This window comes from Saccopteryx leptura, chromosome 4 (assembly GCF_036850995.1).
Source record: "Saccopteryx leptura isolate mSacLep1 chromosome 4, mSacLep1_pri_phased_curated, whole genome shotgun sequence".
Classification (NCBI taxonomy): Eukaryota; Metazoa; Chordata; class Mammalia; order Chiroptera; family Emballonuridae; genus Saccopteryx; species Saccopteryx leptura.
Window position 1 is genome coordinate 35,928,773 of NC_089506.1, and position 19,505 is coordinate 35,948,277.

Below are 19,505 nucleotides of genomic sequence, written 5' to 3' on the forward strand. Positions count from 1 at the left end.
TGGGGGCAGCTTTCTCACAAGCTCCCGCTGGGGTTCACACCGCCCATCGGGACTCAGTGAGAGAAGCCGGCTCTGTGGAAAACTCCCATCAGGTTATGCCGAACAACAGTCTGGGGAAGGAGAAGCATTTGGTTAAACAAAGTAAACTATGTTTCCTATCACGGGACTTATTCAGAGATTTTATAGTGAACTTGACTCTCTAAGAGGGGTAAAGTATGCAGTGCTTCCCAAACTCTTATGGTTTTCTCCTTATTTAAATTAAACATTTTATTTAAGAATAATTATAGATTCATAAGAAATGATCCAGAGGATCTAATGTATGCTTCACTCAGTTTCTCCCAATAACAACGTCTTCCCAAACTAAAGCACAAAATCACGGCCAGGATGCTGACCCTGTGACAGTTAACACACAGATTATTCCAGCACCACAAGGACCCCTCCGGCTGCCCATTTATAGACACACCCACCTCATTCCCACTTCCACACCCTCCTGGACCCCTGGCAACCACTAAACTGTTCTCCATTTTTATAAGTCTGTCATTTCAAGAATTTCTATAAATAGAGTCATATAGTGCATAACCTTTGGAGATTGGCTCTTTACACTCAGAATAATTCTCTGGAGATTCACCCAGGTTGCTGTGTATACCAATAGTTGTATTGCTAAGTAGTGTTCTATGGTTGGGAAAACTCAAGAAGAAAAGGAAAGACCATAGTATTTCCTCCTCTCCTCCTCCTCCTCCTCCTCCTCCTCCTCCTCCTCCTCCTCCTCCTCCTTCTTCTTCTTCTTCTTCTTCTTGGGTTGAGAGAGAGGTGAGAAACATCAACACTAGTTGCAGGCACTTTAGTCGTTTATTGATTTGTTTCTCATATAAGCCTTGACTGGGGTGCTCTAGCCAAGCCAGTGACCCCTTGTTCAATCCAATGACCTTGGGTTTAAGTCAGTGACTTTGGGCTCAATTCAGTAGCCATGGGGTCGTGTCTATGATTCCATGCTCAAGCCAGCAACTGTGAGGTTTCAAACCTGGGTCCTCAGAGCCTCCAGTGTACCACCACCTAGTTAGCCTATTTACTTACATTACTTATGTTATTTCTTCCTTCCTAGCACTCCAATATTCCTTCTTTTAATGTAATTTTTATTGATTGAATTTTAGAGAAAGAGAGGAAGGGAGAGAGAGAAACATCGATTTGTTGTTTCACTTATTTATGCATTCATTGCATAAATTATGATTCTTGTATGTTCCCTGACCAAGAATCAAAACCACAACCTTGGCGTATTGGGGCAACACTCTAACCAACTGAGCTGCTTTTTTGGTAGGGTTTTTGCTGTATAGAGCAAAGTCACAGGCCAATATTCCTTCTTTTAACATTGTCTTTCTATTTCGAGAGCTCCATTTACCCAGCTTTTTAGGATAAGTCTGCTGATAAAAAAAAAAATACATTTTTTTCCTTTATTTGAGAATGTCTTGATTCCCCCTTCATTCCTAAAGGATATTTTTGCTAGATTTTGGATTCTAAGTTGACAGTACTTTTCTTGCAGCATTTAAAAAATATTGTACGACTCCCTGTGGCCTCTGGTTTCTGATGAGAAGTCAACTGTCATTCAAATAGTTTTTCTCTGACTACTTTCTGGATTGTGTGTGTGTCTTTAATTTTGAGAGATTTAATTATGATGCACCTTGGTGTGGCTTTGGTGGGCATGATTATCCCGTTTGGGGTTCACTCAGCGTTTTGAATCTGTAAGTTTATGTCTTTTGCCAAATTTGGGAAGTTTTCAGTCATTATTTCTTTGAGTAGATTTCAGCCCTGCCCTCTTCCTTCTCTACTTCCAAGACTCTGACAGCACAGATGGTAGGTTTTTATTACAGTCCTGGATCCCTGAGGCTCTGTTTTCCAAGTTTGCTTTCTCTCTGTTGTTCAGGTCAGGGCATTTCTATTGTTTTTTCTTCCATGTCAGTGGTTCTGTCCTCTGCCCTCTTCTTTCTATTGTTGAACCCATTTTTTGAGCTTTTTATTTGAGTGGTTATATATTTTTTTAATCTAAAATTTCCATTTGGTTCCTCTTTGTATCTTCTATTTCTTTCCTTAAACTTTCTATTTCTTTGTTGAGGCTTTCTATTTCTTCACTTGTTTCAAGTATGTTCATAATTGCTCACCGAAGCAGTTGTATCATGGCTGATAAAATCTGTCAGGTAACCAGACCTGTGGTGGCGCAGTGGATAAAGCGTTGACCTGGAAATGCTGAGGTCGCCGGTTCGAAACCCTGGGCTTGCCTGATCAAGGCACATATGGGAGTTGATGCTTCCAGCTCCTCCCCCGCCCCCTTCTGTCTCTCCTCTGTCTCTCCCTCTCCTCTCTAAAATAAATTTAAAAAAATAAAATAAAAAATAAAAATAAAATCTGTCAGGTAATTCCAACATTTCTGTCAACTTGAGGTTGGTTTTTATTGATTCTGTTTAAGTCATTTTTAAATCTTCCTGGTTCTTGGTATGATGAGCAATTATCAATTGAATGTAACCTTTTCCTATTATTTAACCCTTCAGTTTTATCTGGCTGTTTTCGACTCCACTCCAGCAGTGGAAGGGAGTTGGGCTTCACCTCATTACTCCCAGGTGGGGTGGAAGTCTAGGCTTCCCACTGGGAACCTGGGAGTGTGTGCGCTCCCCACTTTAGAGTCTACTCGTTAGGGGGCATCTGTCCGACATCTTCAGAGCATGCCACGGGGAAGCCGTCCTCCACCAGTGTCCCTCTCTGCGCCTCTCCTCCCTACAGGCACATATGTAGTCAAGGTCATTCTGATAAAGCATGTGCAGGTCAGCTCATGCGTTCATGCTTTTGGGAACTCAGAGATGAAGTGGAGAAAATTTAATTCTAAGACTCCCAGGAAAGAGTGCATATTTTGCTCATTTCAAGAGCCTCTCTATACTTCCCAGACAAGGGTGGCATTTATTCTGTGCACACAGTTGCTGCACTTATCTTAAGGCCCCGGTAGTCAGAGGTCCTGACCTACAGGTGTCGACAATTAGGCTGCCACTTAACACCACATTCCGTGTTTCTACTGCTGCAAAGTTTCAAAGTTGTGAATGGGAACAGTATTAAGGAAAATACATAGGATTGGTCCATTAAAAAACTGGGAGTCTTGGACCCTGGTCAGGTAGCTCAGTTGATTAGACCATTGTCCTCATATGCTAAGGTTGTGGGTTTGATCTCTGGTCAGGGCACAGAGTCAGCCAATGAATGCATAATGAATGCATTCAATGCTTCTTGCTCACTCTCTCTCCCTCACTCTCTCTGTTTCTCTTTCTCATTTTAAGAAAAATCAACTAGGAGTCCTAGTCTGACCAGGCGGTGGCGCAGTGGATAGAGTATCGGACTACTATGCGGAGGACCCAGGTTTGAGACCCCGGGGTCACCAGCTTGAGCAAGGCTCACCAGCTTGAGCCTAGGGTCGCTGGCTCGAGCAAGGGGTCACTCGGTCTGCTGTAGCCCCCCGGTCAGGGCACATATGAGAAATCAATCAAGGAACAACTAAGGAACTGCAATGAAGAATTAATGTTTCTCTCATCTTTCTCCCTTCCTGTCTGTCTGTCTCTATCTGTCCCTCTCTCTGACTCTCTCTGCCACAAAAAAATAAAAATAAAAATAATAAATAATAAAAACTAGGAGTCCTAGCTAAAATAATGTAATTCCTTCTGAATTTTAGGGTGCTTATTCTGCCAATAAACTCAAAATCATACTAAATAAAATAGGCAGAATAATGGCTAATGGGTTTTCATTATTCTTCTTCTAAAAGAAATCTTCAATAAAAGTCGTCTGTGTGACAAAAATCACATTGATCAACAAGCTTACATTTGGGCTCTTTGGAAAATAAACATTTATTTTATTATATCTTTCTTTCATTTAAGATTGGGAATGTTTTTATTATTAAACTTTAAATTTCTGTTGACACGAAGCCCTCAAAACTAAACTATTGAACCTTATATTTTGTGGAACAAAATAAAAGAAATCTTCAAATTTGGCTACATGGATCCTTTAGAGGGAAAATTGAGATGTGACAATAAGTGAAATTCTGGATTGTTGTGTACAATACGCATTAGTTTAATTGGATTTTGACAGAAATATTGGTAGAGAGGCCTCTGTGGCACATTGTATTTGCCTGGCATTGCCCTTTCAACCTCACTGCAGAGATGATGCCCCAGTGAGCTGAGGCCATGGGCCAAGCTATGTCTCTAACCACTAGGTCTCTGAGCCAGTGGTGTGGTCACACATCAGGATTAATCTGGAGGGCTTGTAGCTCTCTAGAAGCTCAAGTCACCTGGCTGCTTGGCTCACTCAGAAACTCAGGGGTGAGACAAGTGTCAGGAGTTGTCAGGTGCTCCAGGTAACTCCAATGTGCCACCAGGCCAGTGTCCCCCGTCGGAACATTGCTGTGGGCCTACCGCCACAAGCACGACTCATCAGGAGTGGGTCCATTCTCGCAGGTCCATGGGGTCCCCACTGGGTCAGAATCTGCGTTTCAACTAGATGCCCAGGTGGTAGTATGCATTCAATTTTGAAAATACCTCTAGACTGTATAGCTGTGAATTCCCCCATATATACAAAAAAAAACAACAAAAAAACCCCAAAAAAACAGGCCCAAAGAGTCCCAGTCCCCCCAAAAACAGAGCTCAGGGGACGTCATCCTCATCGCTGAAACTGAGCATCAGGAGCAACGGGAGGTGAAGAGACCTGGGAACCCTCTCCTCTGGACCAGAACTTTTAGCCCCTTTCACACTCTGGCTGTTTTCACAATGTCACACGTATGCTTTCCAGTGAGTGACAAATACTAGGACTGACAGTGTCTGGAGACACACGTAGAGCAGTATCATGACATCAGTCAGCCGCTCCCCATCATCTCGGACCAGGATGCATGTGAGCGCAGACATGCGTCCGGGGCCAGGCCTGTCCTCGTGCTGACCTCCATCTCTCCTCCGGGAGGAGAGAGAGAACGGTGCAGAGCTGAACAAGTGGCTGTTCGTGCAAGAAAGAATTTCCCCTTAGTCATTATCAGGGCAAAGTTACAGGCCAAGGGTGTCCCAGACGGAGGGGCTGGGAAACACCCGGCCCTGACTCGCCAGGGGAGAGGGTGGAGGGCACCTGATCGCAGGAGAGTCTGCGAGTCGAGCGCACGGAGCCGCCGCCACCGTGTTTGGAGAGCCGAGGTCTGATAACAGCTGCGGTGCTTTCTGTGGCACCTGCTCGCCGGTGCCTCTGACCTCTGAAGGAGACGATAAAACCTGGAGCAGGGCTCTCTCCTCTCAGTCTGGGCTGGGCAGCTGCCGCGTTGCAGGAGGGGGACCTCGGAAGCAGGGACGATGGCGGCGCTGCAGGAGAAGAAGTCGTGCAGCCAGCGGATGGAGGAGTTCCAGCGCTACTGCTGGAACCCGGACACGGGGCAGCTGTTGGGCCGCACCCTTGCCCGGTGGGGTATGTGCCCCGCGAGAAAGGGAAAGAAGGGGCAGCTCTGAGAAGGGAGGCAGAGGACCCCCCGCCAGCAGCTTGGGGCTGGGCGGGCCAGGCTCCCAGCGTCCAGCCCCTGCCCAGGCTTCCGGCCAGGCCTCACTTCCATCACCAGGTGACCCCCAAAGGCCCGTTTCAGCTCTAATGCCCCCTGGCACCAGGTACCTGCAACACGGGAACATCTGAGGATTGGCTCCCAAAGTTAGGCTTTGAGTTGAGAATAGCAGTTTATAGCTATGTTCCTTAAATGTAAAAAAATTTAAAAAAAAGACTTTTCAGTTAGTGGGTATGGGGTTTCTTTGGAGTGATGAAAATGTTCTGGAACTAGATCCAGGTGATGATGACTACACAATGTGTGTGTGAATGTACTAAACACCCCTGAGCTTTACATTCACTTTAAGATGGTTGAAATGGCGGGTCTTCTGTTGTGAGTCCCACCACGACGACGTCTGCTGGCTGCGTCTGACCCGCCTCTCCCCGCAGTGTGGATCAGCCTCTACTACGTGGCCTTCTACGTGGTGATGACCGGACTCTTTGCCCTGTGCATCTATTCACTGATGTGCACCCTCGACCCATACACGCCTGACTATCAAGACCAGCTAAAGTCACCAGGTAACAGGGGCGACCCTTGAGCCTGGACACCAGGATCCCACGCGGGCCGGGGTGATACTCAACCCCAGAGCTGCTCAGTCCGGGCATAACCCCCCTCTAATAAAAGCCCCGAGGGAACCCAGCAGGCTTAGCGGCGCCTCCCTCGTACTCCCACCAGTGGCCGCAAGGCTTTGAGGGGTGCACCCGGATGGGGATGGCCCCGTGGCCCCTTTGATGAGGAAGATAACCTCAGATTACAAAGTGTGACTTTGGCTCTAGTTGTAATTACTATGACAGAGGTTTTTGTGATTGAGTCTTTATATCACTTGTTTTGTATGTGTATATATGCATGCAGACATTTCTGGGAGGACATATAAAAAACTGTTCTTAGCGAGATAGGGAATAAAGGGTTCAGGGCAGGGAAAGAGCTTTTGTTTTCCTCTTAACGTCTGTCAGTACTGAGGTGTTACTTCCATAATAGCAAATCCAATCCAGAATGCAAGCTTTTCTCCACGTGCAGTTAGTCTGCTGCCCTGCTGTGTGGAGGCGGCTCGGACGCTGGGCTGAGCCTCCGCTCTCCTCTCCTGAGTCCGCACCAAGTGAGTCATTCTTGACAAGACTCCAGGGCCTGAGACAGTGAGGCGTCACCTCCACAGTCCTGGCAAAGGTGATCTGAACCAAGACTCCCACACCCAGCCCATTAACCAAAGGTGATCACACACAAAAAAAAAAAATAAAGGAGGAAGGGAGGGAGGAGAAAGGAAGAAAGAAATGAAGGAAGAAAAGGCATCTTCTGGCACACAATTACTAAGAATATTTATCACTCATGCATCTTTAATACTTTCTAAGACGATGACCCAGAAACACCCCACAGCCGCACAAAGGAAAAGAAAACTCAGAAGCGTTTAGGAGAAGCTGCCTTGGGCATCCCCCAGCGGGCGAGCTCAGCAGGCTCAGCCTGTCTGCTGGGATCCCCGGTGAATCCATCCACTAATAATTCCACCAAAGGGCTTTATTGGGTGTCACTTCTTAGAATCAACCAACGAATTAAACATGGAGGATTTCATTACAATCTCAGAACAGAATGTAATCTATTACAAACTCGAGAACGTAACCATAATATAATTTGCCCAAAACCCTGAGGATGGAAGGCAGGGCGAGGTGTGGTCCTTTGGCCACAGGGAGGAGGCAGGGGACCAGGGAACCGCTGCCCTCTGGCGCTGGTGAGCAAGTTAGGTGACGGCCTGAGAACAGGCTCAGAGTGAACAGTTGAGAGGCGGGAAGGGACGGCTTTTTTCCTTTCTTTTTTTTTCCTTTAGACCCTTCTGAAGTTTTTTATTTTAAACTGTGTACAGATGTTACTTTACAACATCCATAAAACAACAAAAACCTGAGCTTCCTTATTTAAAAAGTCACCTGCTTCCATCAGGGAACTGACTAAATAAGTCATTAAAATATTCACAACAAAACACAATGTCCTATGCATGGGAAGAAAAAGGTGAATTGATACAGAAGGCCAGGGAAAGAAGACTACAACTGCTGTCCGAAGATGAAGAGAGGAGAGCGGAATGGGGAGAATGCGCGGCCATTTGTGTGAAGGAGCACATGATATACGCACACATTGCTGTCTTTGAACTCTCAGGAATGAGAAATGTTCCTAAGGATGCACTAGACTTGAGACCAGGAAAACTGAGGGCTGTCACCTCAGCCTCCTGCACTTGTACACGTTTCCTTCCCTCGCTCCCTCCCTCCACCCTTCCTCCTTTCCTTTTCCTTCCTTCCTTCCTTCCTTCCTTCCTTCCTTCCTTCCTTCCTCCCTCCCTCCCTCCCTCCCTCCCTCCCTCCCTTCTTCCCTTCCTCCCTTCCTTCTCTTTCTTCTCTTTCTCTCTTTCTTTTCTTTCTTTCCTTTTTTTTCTTTCTTTCCTTTCTTTTGTTTTTCCTCTTTCCTTCTCCCTCTCTTCCTTTTTACAATAAATATGTTGTTAGAGTGCATTTGTATTTAACCAGCACCAGTGAAGACTTTTCAAATGCATTCAAATACAACTTCACGGAGACACACGGTTGACCCTGAACGGGTTGTCACCCGGAAGTGCAGCTGCCCAGATGGCACTGGGCCAGCCTCGTGTGCAGAAGAGCCCGCCTGGCCTCCGCTGAGCGCTGCACCCTGCGCACAGACAGGCCTCGGTCCCACCTGCAGGCTGGAAGGCAGGGTCCTCACTGAGCTGCTGGCACAGAGGACACTTGGCTGCACCCTCGCGCCTGGTGGTCCTTGAAGACCTAGGCCCAGCTGGCCCTGCGGCATCCCACACTCGGCTTCCACTAGCCCGGAGAGCTCTGCATGCAACTCGCCAACTCCATAGCAGACAGCACAAATGTGATAAACATTTGGGAAAGCTAATTAAGTGTCATGCTCTCTTTCCAGGGGTGACCTTGAGGCCTGATGTCTATGTGGACAAAGACCTGGACATTTCCTACAATGTCTCTGATAACAGGACCTGGACAGACCTGGTGCACACCCTCCACGACTTCTTGGCAGGTGAGGTTTAAAATGCTTCACCAGCCTTTACTTTTCCTTTTCTAAGAAAACTTCTCTGAGGGGGTGTGGGCTTTGCCGCCCTCTACAACCCTGGGGTGGCTGCAGCTGAAGGAAGGGGCCCACAGGCGTGTCTGTGCCGCAGGCTACTCTCCAGCGGCCCAGGAGAACAGCATCAACTGCACCTCCGAGAAGGTCTTCACCCAGGAGAGCTTCAGCGCCCCGAACCACACCAAGTTCTCCTGCAAGTTCACAGCGGACATGCTGCAGAACTGCTCGGGCCTGGCGGACCCCAACTTTGGCTTTGAGGAAGGAAAGCCGTGTTTTATTATTAAAATGAACAGGGTGAGTATAAAAGGGTTGGAGGTCAGAGATCCAGTATGAGGCTCCCTTAGAGAGTGGAAGGTCAGGGCTGTCCAGGGTTCCAGAGGGGGCAGTCAGCCCCTTCCCTGTCTGCGCCTTCCTTCAATGCACTCCCATTGCATCGGCTCATTAGCTGATGACTTCTCTCAGATACACATGAAACTGCCCGTTCAGACACAGCGCCTTCTGGACTCTGAGCAGCAAAGCACAGGCTGTTCAGAGTGGCTGGGGCAGCCACCTGTGCACAATACTTAGAAAGATGCCGGGCTGTGTACAGGCACGGGGAGGGCACCCAGGAACCGTGCAGAGCAGAGGTTTTCAATCTGGGCCAGGGACTCACTGAGGGGCCCAGGGCCAGGGGCTGAGGGTAGCAGACCATGAGCACGGAGCCACAGCAAGCAAACCGCAGGCGGGCATGGTCTGCAGACCAAGACGTGTGCAGGAGACCTGAGGAAGTGTGGGATCTGGCTGGGTAAGGGAGTGAGGGGGCACAGCTCCACGCTGGCCAGCAGGGGATTCCGGGGGCTTGGAGCATCTGTGTGGGTACTACTCGTTTTCCTTCCTACAAGGCCTAGAGGAAGGAGGAAGCCGCCCGCTTGTCTGTGCACATGCCTCAGGTCCCAGCCAGGGTCTCGTCAGAGCTGCCCGGCAGGTGTGATGGGAGCTCACACTCACACAGCGCAGGAGGGCTGCGCACACCGGGGCAGGTGTGGGGGGAAGGCAGTGCTATACCGGGCCCTGGCACACGGGAGCACACACAAGGGCCAGGACGTCAGGAGGCGGCGCTGGGCCCAGGTTGGCAGGACAGGTGGCTGAGTGCATGCAGAGCTGGGCACAGGAGGCGGCGCTGGGCCCTGAGTCAGTGCTGTGCGGAGGACCCAGAAGTGGCGGCCCCACCCTCCTGTCCAGGCCGGCACCTGCCTACGGCCAAGACCTCAGCCCAGCGCAGGGCTTCTGGCTGCGAAGAAGGAGTTGGTAATGTCTGCTGGGGGTTATTAGAACAGGAACCACCCTCGCCCCCCAGACCCGTCTCAGCGCCCCACGGGAAACCAGCTCAGGCAGGTCCCTCCGCGCGCGCACGCGCACGCGCACACAGCCGAGCTCGAGACCACACGGACACCTTTCCTTTCCAGATCGTCAGGTTTCTCCCCAGCAACAAAACGGCCCCCAGGGTGGACTGCGCCTTCCTGGTGAGTGTGACCACCGTCCCAGGCATTCTTGTTACTGCCGGAGAACCTGCGGGAACGGCTTCACTGGCTTTCCCTGAGGACGGCTCAATCGTCCACCTAAAAAGCCAGATACACGATTTGCATGAACCATCACTTAAAATAGTTTTATTACAGGGATAAAAACCTCGTTAAGAAGAAAACCTTGTTACTGTTTTACTTTAAAAAGCATCTGGAACAGTAAATTATGAACACACTTCAAAGTGTTTGGTGGCAACCTGGAGAAACCAAGGCACTTCTGTTTTGTCCTTTATGTCTGATTATTTACAAAAACGTGCCAGATTACCAACAGCTACAGTTGCTTAATAGCGTACATATATGGCTGGTCAAGAGTTGGCATTAATTCATTCCAGTTTTTCTCAAAATTCATTAAGTACAACACGAAAAAAACTAAATCTATCTTTACTTTTTCCAGAGCTTGTTTTTACCACTCTGTTTAACCTACGGCTCTCTGCTGTCAGCACTGGGCACCCCACCTGAGTATTCTGCAGAGACGACACCGCTCAAAGCCTGTCATCTCTCCGTGGTGGCGGGGGGACTTGTTTTGCTTTTCCTTTTTTAGTTATTTTAACCACACCTGTGTCGGCTGACCTGCGACTTTGACAGACTGCAAAGCAGCCTTCATCTGTTCTCTGAGAAGCTAAAGCAATCCATTAGGCAATCCGCTGACCCTGAAAGCACATCCTGATCCCAAATGTTGAGCCAGTTTTCACAAACCAGCCCTTCCAGCCTTACTGGCTTTTATTCCTGTGCACAGATAAACAAGCATTCTTGGCTCTATTCACCTTTATTATCCCACAAGGACTTAAAATGGTAAAAATACAAGTTTGGGAAGTCACCAGGGGTTTTGCAACTAACCAATTACACCCCTAATGGGATCTCAGGACTGATTATACAGGTTAAATCTAGTTTATGCTAATTACACAATAAAGTGTTTATGTGTTCACCTACATTGTACACACATGCACGCACAGCATGCACGTCACACATACGCAGAGACCTGTAGATACACATGCACAGACATGTACACATATGTGCCCATGCACACGCACAGATGCAGGAAGACATGCACGAACAGAGCTGCACGTGTGGCACATGCATGCACACAGAGACAGGCACTCAGAGACACAGACACACATACCCACGCGCTCACACACCAGATCCTGCCTGACTGAGCGGTGGCCTCTCCTCCCCCAGGGCCAGCGCAAGGACGTCGAGCCCCTGCAGGTGGAGTACTACCCACCCAACGGCACCTTCAGCCTACACTATTTCCCTTACTATGGGAAGAAAGCGCAGGTAGGTGTTTCACTTTTCCCGACAACAGCTACTGAATCATCTCAAATTTAGCAATGATTAGCAAAAGGAAAGCCATAAATATTTTACTTATAAAAACAGAACAAGGCAGTCCTTAGCCCATCCTGACCATTTAATGCTCTGGCTGTTTCTCAAACCCACATTCTTTAAACTTCCTGAAAACACATTGTTCTCACATAAAATATAAATAGTAAATCTAATTGTTTTAGTTTTTGACAGCCTCCCAAATCCTTGTAGACAACTACTTACCCATTTTAAAGCATTTCCTCTAAATCTCTTGCTTTCTCCTGTTTCATTTTTATTTTTCATCAAATATAATTTGAAGTTGAATTTGTCATTGGTACTGTCTGTCCCCTCCAGACCAATTCTCGTATCTAAGTGGGTAGACATTTCCCCTAGTGGATTCCGGGGCACGCAGCAGTGCCTGCATGAGCTGTGGGACAGACCACTGCGGGTCTTCCAGAGAGCGTGGAAGAGTCCCCTCTGGCCCCACCTCCGTCCCGACGCTGGGCCTGAGGTTTCTGACCCACCTCCCCTTTCCGCACTTCCCTCTCAGCCCCACTACAGCAACCCTCTAGTGGCCGCGAAGCTTCTCAACGTCCCCAGCAACACAGAGGTGGTCATTGTGTGCAAGATCCTAGCAGAGCATGTGACCTTTGACAACCCCCATGACCCCTTTGAGGGGAAAGTGGAATTCAAACTTAAAATTCAGAAGTAAAGGACCAAGGCGTCCGGCCCTCACCTGCATGGTAACTGGCAGACTCCACCCTCCGAAAGCTGCCCGCCGGCTCTGCACCAGGACAGCTCTCAAATACTCCAAACCACCACCAGGAGGCCGGCGTGGACCTCCAGACGGGCACCTGTGTGTCCGGCACTTAGTGTCAGAGTCAACTATTTCTTATTCAGTCTCTAATATTTTTTTCGATAGAAGTTGTAGCTCTATGATAAAAAATATTGCGTTACCATGGTAACCCTAAAGCAGAAGCTATCCAACTACAACACCCTAAAACGATGAATCTCTTTCCAGACGGACATCACTTTTCTTACTATAACTTATTTTTTCTACATGTCAACGAACTATTACCCGTGTTAATATATAGGCTATTAATGTACTGATATGAAATATGACTTATGATAATGTACATTCTGAATGCTTGCTTTAAAGAATGCAATTCCTAAATTGTCAAAATAAACGTATTAAAGTCACTCTTACACTACCTGTAACAGTCACATCTTTCCTGATAAAGGTGGGGGGAGGGAATCAAACAATTCTTTCTTTAAAAATCTTTTTAGCCTGACCTGTGGTGGCGCAGTGGATAAAGCGTCGACCTGGAAATGCTGAGGTTGCCGGTTCAAAACCCTGGGCTTGCCTGGTCAAGGCACATATGGGAGTTGATGCTTCCAGCTCCTCCCCCCTTCTCTCTCTCTGTCTCTCTCTCCTCTCTCTCCCTCTCTGTCTCTCTCCCTCTCTAAAAATGAATAAATAAATTTTAAAAAATTTAAAAACTAAAATTAAAAATCTTTTTAAAGCTTCCATCGCAAGTCAGAGACATTATAAAACAATGTCAGGGAGGGGTTGTCACCTTGAGAACAAGCACGGTGCTGCCAGAACGTATGTAGGTAAGACACACAGGTGTCACAAGGTGACAGAATCTACAAACTAGAGGTAACTGCAAAGGGCAGTTCCTCTTCCTTTCACCAAGCGCAAGCCCCTCCCCCAACCTCCAGGAACGCTCGTGAAGTCTGCAACTCTAGGCCTTTTTTAAACAACTGAAGTGAGAATGTTCTGTGTGAACAGACCTGCTCTCAGCAAGTGTCCCCTGCTTTCCACCCAGTGCTGCTGCCAGCAGAGTGACACGGAGAGCTCCGCACAGCCACTGGGCGGGAACGTCAGCCAGCCCAAGACCCAGGTCCTCACAGCCACTGGGCGGGAGCGTCAGCCAGCCCAAGACCCAGGTCCACACAGCCACTGGGCGGGAGCGTCAGCCAGCCCGAGACCCAGGTCCGCACAGCCACTGGGCGGGAACGTCAGCCAGCCCGAGACCCAGGTCCTCACAGCCACTGGGCGGGAGCGTCAGCCAGCCCGAGACCCAGGTCCGCACAGCCACTGGGCGGGAGCGTCAGCCAGCCCGAGACCCAGGTCCGCACAGCCACTGGGCGGGAGCGTCAGCCAGCCCGACACCCAGGTCCTCACAGCCACTGGGCGGGAGCGTCAGCCAGCCCGAGACCCAGGTCCGCACAGCCACTGGGCGGGAGCGTCAGCCAGCCCGAGACCCAGGTCCGCACAGCCACTGGGCGGGAGCGTCAGCCAGCCCGACACCCAGGTCCTCACAGCCACTGGGCGGGAGCGTCAGCCAGCCCGAGACCCAGGTCCGCACAGCCACTGGGCGGGAGCGTCAGCCAGCCCGAGACCCAGGTCCGCACAGCCACTGGGCGGGAGCGTCAGCCAGCCCGAGACCCAGGTCCGCACAGCCACTGGGCGGGAACGTCAGCCAGCCCAAGACCCAGGGTTAAACAGGGTTTGAGGAGAGTCAAAACCCTGTGAGTATTCCGGGAGGCCAACTGAATCACCTATTTGTTGAGCATCTACTACACAGGATACTAGCAAGTGTTCCTCACTGCTGATACTAACAGTAAAATCTTTGAGTCACCTCATGCTGTATGTCAGAGGTCAGGTATGTCATGATTACATTGGAGGTCAGAGGTCAGATGTCCTTTCTTACCTTATGATCTTCTTTTGCTGAAAGTCAAACCCATAAAATCTGTTTCGACTTTTGAGGACTCAGGAGAAAGGCAAGAAACAAATTCTCGACCCTGGAGGTTGGCTCAGTGGATAGGGCATCAGCCCGGTGTACGGACATTCTGGGTTTGATTCCCAGTCAGAGCACATAAGAGAAGCAACCGCCTGCTTCTCTCCCCTTTCCTCTCCCCTTTCTCTCACTCTTCCCCTCCTGCAGCCAGTGGCTCAATTAGTTCGAGCATTGCCCCCCAGACACTAAGGATAGCAGGTTGATCTGAGCATCGGCCTCAGGCACTGCAGATAGCTCAACTGATGCAAGCGCCAGCTCTACCGAGGGGTTGCCAGGGAGATCCTGGTTGGGGCACATGCTGAAGTCTGTCGCACTATCTACCCTCCTCTCACTTAAAAAAAAAAAAGAAAGAAATTCTCTCACCCCACTGGCCACAGGAGAGAAGGTATTGCTTTGGTCTGTGTCCACTCTGACATCCTTCTCTGGCCCCTACTGCCGTCAGGAAGCTGCAGGCAGCTGAGGGGCCCCTGGTGGGGTCCAGCCCACCACTCCAGCGGAAAGCGAGACTAACAGTAAAATAACTTCCAGACAGCAATTCTGAATTACAGAAACACAGAGCTTGTTTAAAATGCCCATGCGCGTTTTATTAATAAAAACTAACAGTGCCAAGTTAAACAAGTCAAACAATTAAAGTCTCTTTATATTCCATAAAATATTACAGAAAAGTTTATTTGTGTTTCAATAAAAAGACTATTGTTTTAGAACAGGCAGCTAACAGCAACTGTGCAGTTAATGGTTCTTCGTGAATAAATTTTAAAAGAAGCTACTGCCTGTCCTGAAATTCCTTTATCTTTTTATAAAAAAAGAACTATTAAAAATGATTGACAAATTTTGAGTTAAAAAACTGTTAAAACATTCTCTATATTTAATTTCAACTTTATATAATAGATTACAGGAAGATGCTTACGAAACAAATACAACATTTGTTTCAGTACATGTCTTTAAATGATAGACTTATAAGTATGTAAACAACTATATAATAAAAAGTTTCCAAATGCTGCCTGTAAGAAATCAGGCAAATTTTACCATAAGCAATAAACCATTCCAAGCTTTCCAGACAGTTTTCATAGCTGCACCAGCATGGCAGTAAACTTACCAAACAAAACAATAACAAACACAAAAAAAAGAACTTTGCAATATGTTTGCTGCAACATAGACCAAAAAAAAAAAAAAGTAGAGACTTAATGGATTCAAACAATCAATATAACTTAAGGGACAATAAAGTCATCCTAAGATTTATGGGGCTTTATGTTGAAAAGCAGAGCTTTGCCATTGGCTTGGTTCTGTGGACGCCACAGAATTGAACAAATTGGAACCTGTCCTGAAGCCTCACGCTCCGCCAGCAGGTGGCGCCACCCACAACATGCTGCAAATACGAGGCATTCGGAGTGGCCTTGACAGGATGTCGATGTTTCCGATGATGCAGAAGGAGTACAACTTCTTCAGCAAGAATTGTTAAAGGGCCAAAAGGAACTCTGAACTTAAAAAAAATAGAAAATGGAAACAAAATCCTAGAAAGGTAAATAAAAGCCCTGCATCAGCACGCTGGAACCAACACACACACCTCAGCCCGTCCTAAAAGACCCTGCAGAAAACAGCCCTTGCTTGCTTATCCGAGGTGCACATCAAATTCAATAGCTTACCAATATCTTCTTGGGAGGAGGCCAAAAAGAAACAGAAAAGCCCACGTTAAAAAATGTTTGTCTTCCCTAAACGTGTATTCCTGAAGCTGAACGTGACCTGTGAGCGCAGACATCAGTCTTCCTCGTCGTTTTCATTGTACTCCTCGTCCTCGTCGTCGTCCTCCCCGACGTAGGACACCGGAGTCTCCACCCTGGACCCGCTGTACTGGGACCCGCTGGAGCTCGTGGCCAGCATCCCGTCCGCACCGTTGGTCAAGTCACTACAAGGACAGGAGGTGACACAAGGGAGTCAGCGACGCGTGTCTGCGGCCCACGCCAGAGACAGGCCAGGGTTCCAGGGAGGTTTGGGTGTTTAAATTATAAAAACAAAAACAAAGGGTCACACATCTACAATACAGAATCCCAACAGTGTGATTAATTTCGCCCTTTTCATACCCTCTTCCAGCTTTGTCCTCGTGACCATAACCAGTGAAGCGAGGGGGATATCGGCAAGGCCGCGATGTTTTGTCTCCCCCCATTTATTACATCAGAGACCAAGTCCCAAAGGGCACCAACCGAAAAACCATTAGGTCCTGTTTTCTACTCCTTTTATTTATGAACTCTTTAATCTCCAGGAAGGAGGCGGAAAACAATTAGGAAAAAGGGGCTCCAAGGATGACATGGGACCCTCCAAAGCAAGGCTCCCTGGACAACAGTGTGTGAGAGGGTGCCCAGTGAGTTCTGTGTGCGTGCACATATGTGTACGGGTGTTCATATTTTGTGCGTGTTACTGTGTATTGTGTGTGTACCTGTGTGATGGTATGTGCATGCACGTGCATGTGTGCATACTTATGTAAATCATGTCCCTAGGTCCCTGGAAAGAGCCCAGGAAGCTGAGCTGTGACAGGTGAGCCCCACTCACACGCTCTCTCTACAACCTCTACTTCCAAGAAGATTTCAAGGACCCACAGCCTTGTACAGTTTGTGAAATGTCATTTGCTACAAGTTAGTAGGGCTGGCCCTGGGCAGGGACCTAGGGTCCAAAGGGGTAGGGGAAACTGCTGGACTGCACAGCCCACGGTCCCTGGGTGGGCATCTGCATTATGCTCCTGGGAGTTCACCAGGAACATGTGAAAATCTTTGGTTCTCACAACTGAGGGGTCGGGCACTAGCATCTGAGGCTGAAAGTGTTATCCAAACAGCCCACAAGGCGTAGGGCAGCACCTACAACAAAGACTTGTCTGGCCCGACCAGGTGGTGGCGCGGTGGATAGAGCGCCGGACTGGGATGCGGAAGGACCCAGGTTCGAGATCCTGAGGTCACCAGCTTGAGCGCAGGCTCATCTGGTTTGAGCAAAGCTCACCAGCTTGGACCCAGGTCGCTGGCTCGAGCAAGGGGTCTGCTGAAGGCCCGCAGTCAAGGCACATATGAGAAAGCAATCAATGAACAACTAAGGTGTTGCAACGCACAACAAAAAACTAATGATTGATGCTTCTCATCTCTCCGTTCTGTCTGTTTATCCCTGTCTATCCCTCTCTCTGACTCTCTCTCTGTCTCTGAAAAACAAAACAACAAAGACTTGTCTAGCCCAATATATGTCAATAGCGTGATAGGCAAGACCATGGCCTAAAATGGTGCGAGATTTTAAGAGCTGGGGTCCTGGTGAAAGACCCCTAGGCTCAGCTACCACCCAGCATCCTAGCACAAAGTGAATCGGACATGAAGGGCTAATTACCACCCCAGCACCCCAACAGGTGATGGCCCCCGCCGGCCACATGGAGGAGAAACAAATGTACATTTCCACTATGAATTATAACTTGCTCAGGCCATGGTCAAAAGAAATTTCCATTCCTTAGCATTTGAGTTGAGCATCAAGAAAAGGTATTCTAAGAAACAGCAAGTATTAAAAGGATACCAACTTGGAACTTAATATTAAAAGCATCCAGATTCTAGACTCTAAGAGGTCCATCCTCCTGTGACGACACAGAGGCTTGGAGTCCCCACCAGGAGGCGTTTCACCCAGTAAACCCGCTTAAAGATAACAGGATGTGAAAGTGTCACAACTGCATTGGAAATATGGTCAGTGAACATGTGAAAAAGAGGGAGTTAGTTCGGGGGCACAAAATGACTAAGTAGCAAGTGTTGCTTTACTTCAGCGATATGGATCAGGAGTCCTAAAGCCTGTGCAGCTGCACGGAAACCTGCCCCAGGCCAGAACTGCAATATATTGCAGCATTAAGAAATATTTTTATGAACATAAAACCATGTGCATAGATTTTAATACCTTTTACTGGTATACATTAACACTGTACAGTAAAAACTATTAAATATTACATCTGGAAAATCACCCTAGCAAAACAAGTCATAAAGGGTAAAAATTAGCCATAAAGCTGCTCTCGGCAGCTTTTCTTATAACTGGGAACCACCTACATGTTCAACAAGGGAGGGCCATTCAGTCGATTATCGAGCCTCCATTAACTAATGTATCACGCCACCATTAACACGGGCTTCTCCTCTGAAAGGGTAATGGTTTTCTGCTTCCCTCTATAAAAAGTGACACGAGTCTCTGAAAACGTCACCAATACAGTAAAATTTCATCAAGATGAGAGTTTAGAAAATACCCAAATGCCACCTCTAGGAATAACCAATGTTCAGAATTTTCAGACTGACCCCTACATACACACAGAGCAGAGCAAGAGGCTTCGAGTTAAAAACTGAGCTGACCTCTGTCCAAAATTGACCACGTGCCAGTCACCTACCAAGGACTTCGCCACCTCACAAAGCCCTGCAGCAGATCAATGACTAACCCGTCAGCAGCCCCATCTCACCCGAGCAGGCGAGGCTGCAGAGCCTGGAGCCTCCCCCAGAGCTGGCCTGGGGCTCGCACCCTCACTGCCCACGCGTGGCTCACGGGCACCACTCAGAAACCCAAAGCGCCCCGTTCGATGGCCACAGAGCTCTGCACTGGAGGTGGGTGCATACTGCAACTCTTCACGGCAATCTTTAGTAAAAGGCGAAAGATTTATGCGATCTGAAGAGAAACCAGAGTATACTGCAACTCTTTAGATCAACCCTATTTTGTTGGACTTCCAGGCTGCTAATCTCTCATATATTTTTAGAAATTAAACACTTTTTAATACTTAAAATTAATATAAAGTAATATGCACAAAATATTAATACAGTACAATATAAAAGTTAATAAAACCATTGTTTGTCAATACTTAATGCTGAAATTATCTTCTGTTTATCTTTAAAACATTAAAAGAAATACTTAGGGATGAGATAGTTCTTCTCTGTGGATTGCTAGTCAGAGATTAAATACACACTAATTTAAAAATAAAGCTTCAATAACAGAATACACACAATAAAAAGTAAAGTGAAAAAACCACGGAACAAAATTATATGTACATTGTGACCTCAAGCGTGTTAAAAGAAATAGGAAAAAATGATTGAGAACTAATCTATCACCTAGCCTCCCAGCATTGGGGTTCATGTGGTTTCTGCCCCATTTCACTGTGTGTGACTTTCTAAAACATAAAAACCATGTATT

The 19,505-nt window shown here is 47.7% G+C and overlaps 2 protein-coding genes and 1 pseudogene across 5 annotated transcripts in view; 1 reads left to right on the forward strand and 2 right to left on the reverse strand.

Moving 5' to 3' along the window:
* The first annotated feature begins 5,307 nt into the window (after positions 1 to 5,307).
* Positions 5,308 to 12,730, forward strand: ATP4B (ATPase H+/K+ transporting subunit beta). 2 transcript variants are annotated; one of them, XM_066383565.1, is made up of 7 exons: positions 5,308 to 5,463; positions 5,980 to 6,108; positions 8,510 to 8,623; positions 8,766 to 8,965; positions 10,117 to 10,173; positions 11,407 to 11,505; positions 12,080 to 12,730. In XM_066383565.1, the coding sequence occupies exons 1-7, from the start codon at positions 5,352 to 5,354 to the stop codon at positions 12,239 to 12,241; spliced, it is 873 nt and encodes a 290-aa protein (XP_066239662.1). In that variant the 5' UTR covers positions 5,308 to 5,351; the 3' UTR covers positions 12,242 to 12,730. The 2 variants fall into 2 exon arrangements, with proteins under 2 accessions (XP_066239662.1, XP_066239663.1); XM_066383566.1 differs by lacking the exon at positions 10,117 to 10,173.
* A 2,366-nt stretch (positions 12,731 to 15,096) lies between these two features.
* The window catches only part of TFDP1 (transcription factor Dp-1), a 51,149-nt gene continuing 46,740 nt past the window's right edge, over positions 15,097 to 19,505 (reverse strand). For all 3 annotated transcript variants that reach the window (XM_066380495.1, XM_066380494.1, XM_066380496.1), the window contains exon 12: positions 15,097 to 16,236. In XM_066380495.1, coding sequence (XP_066236592.1) covers positions 16,089 to 16,236 — 148 coding nt within the window. In that variant the 3' untranslated portion in view covers positions 15,097 to 16,088. The remainder of the gene's footprint in view (positions 16,237 to 19,505) is intronic.
* Positions 18,933 to 19,000, reverse strand: LOC136404590 (U5 spliceosomal RNA; annotated as a pseudogene).

What these genes read in the sequence shown, in the direction of transcription:
- ATP4B (XM_066383565.1), top strand. Translation starts at nt 5,352, where the DNA reads ATGGCGGCGCTGCAGGAGAAGAAGTCGTGCAGCCAGCGGATGGAGGAG. An exon ending in CCTCCACGACTTCTTGGCAG is followed by an intron (nt 8,624 to 8,765) that starts GTGAGGTTTAAA and finishes TCTGTGCCGCAG; the next exon opens with GCTACTCTCCAGCGGCCCAG. An exon ending in ACTATGGGAAGAAAGCGCAG is followed by an intron (nt 11,506 to 12,079) that starts GTAGGTGTTTCA and finishes CTTCCCTCTCAG; the next exon opens with CCCCACTACAGCAACCCTCT.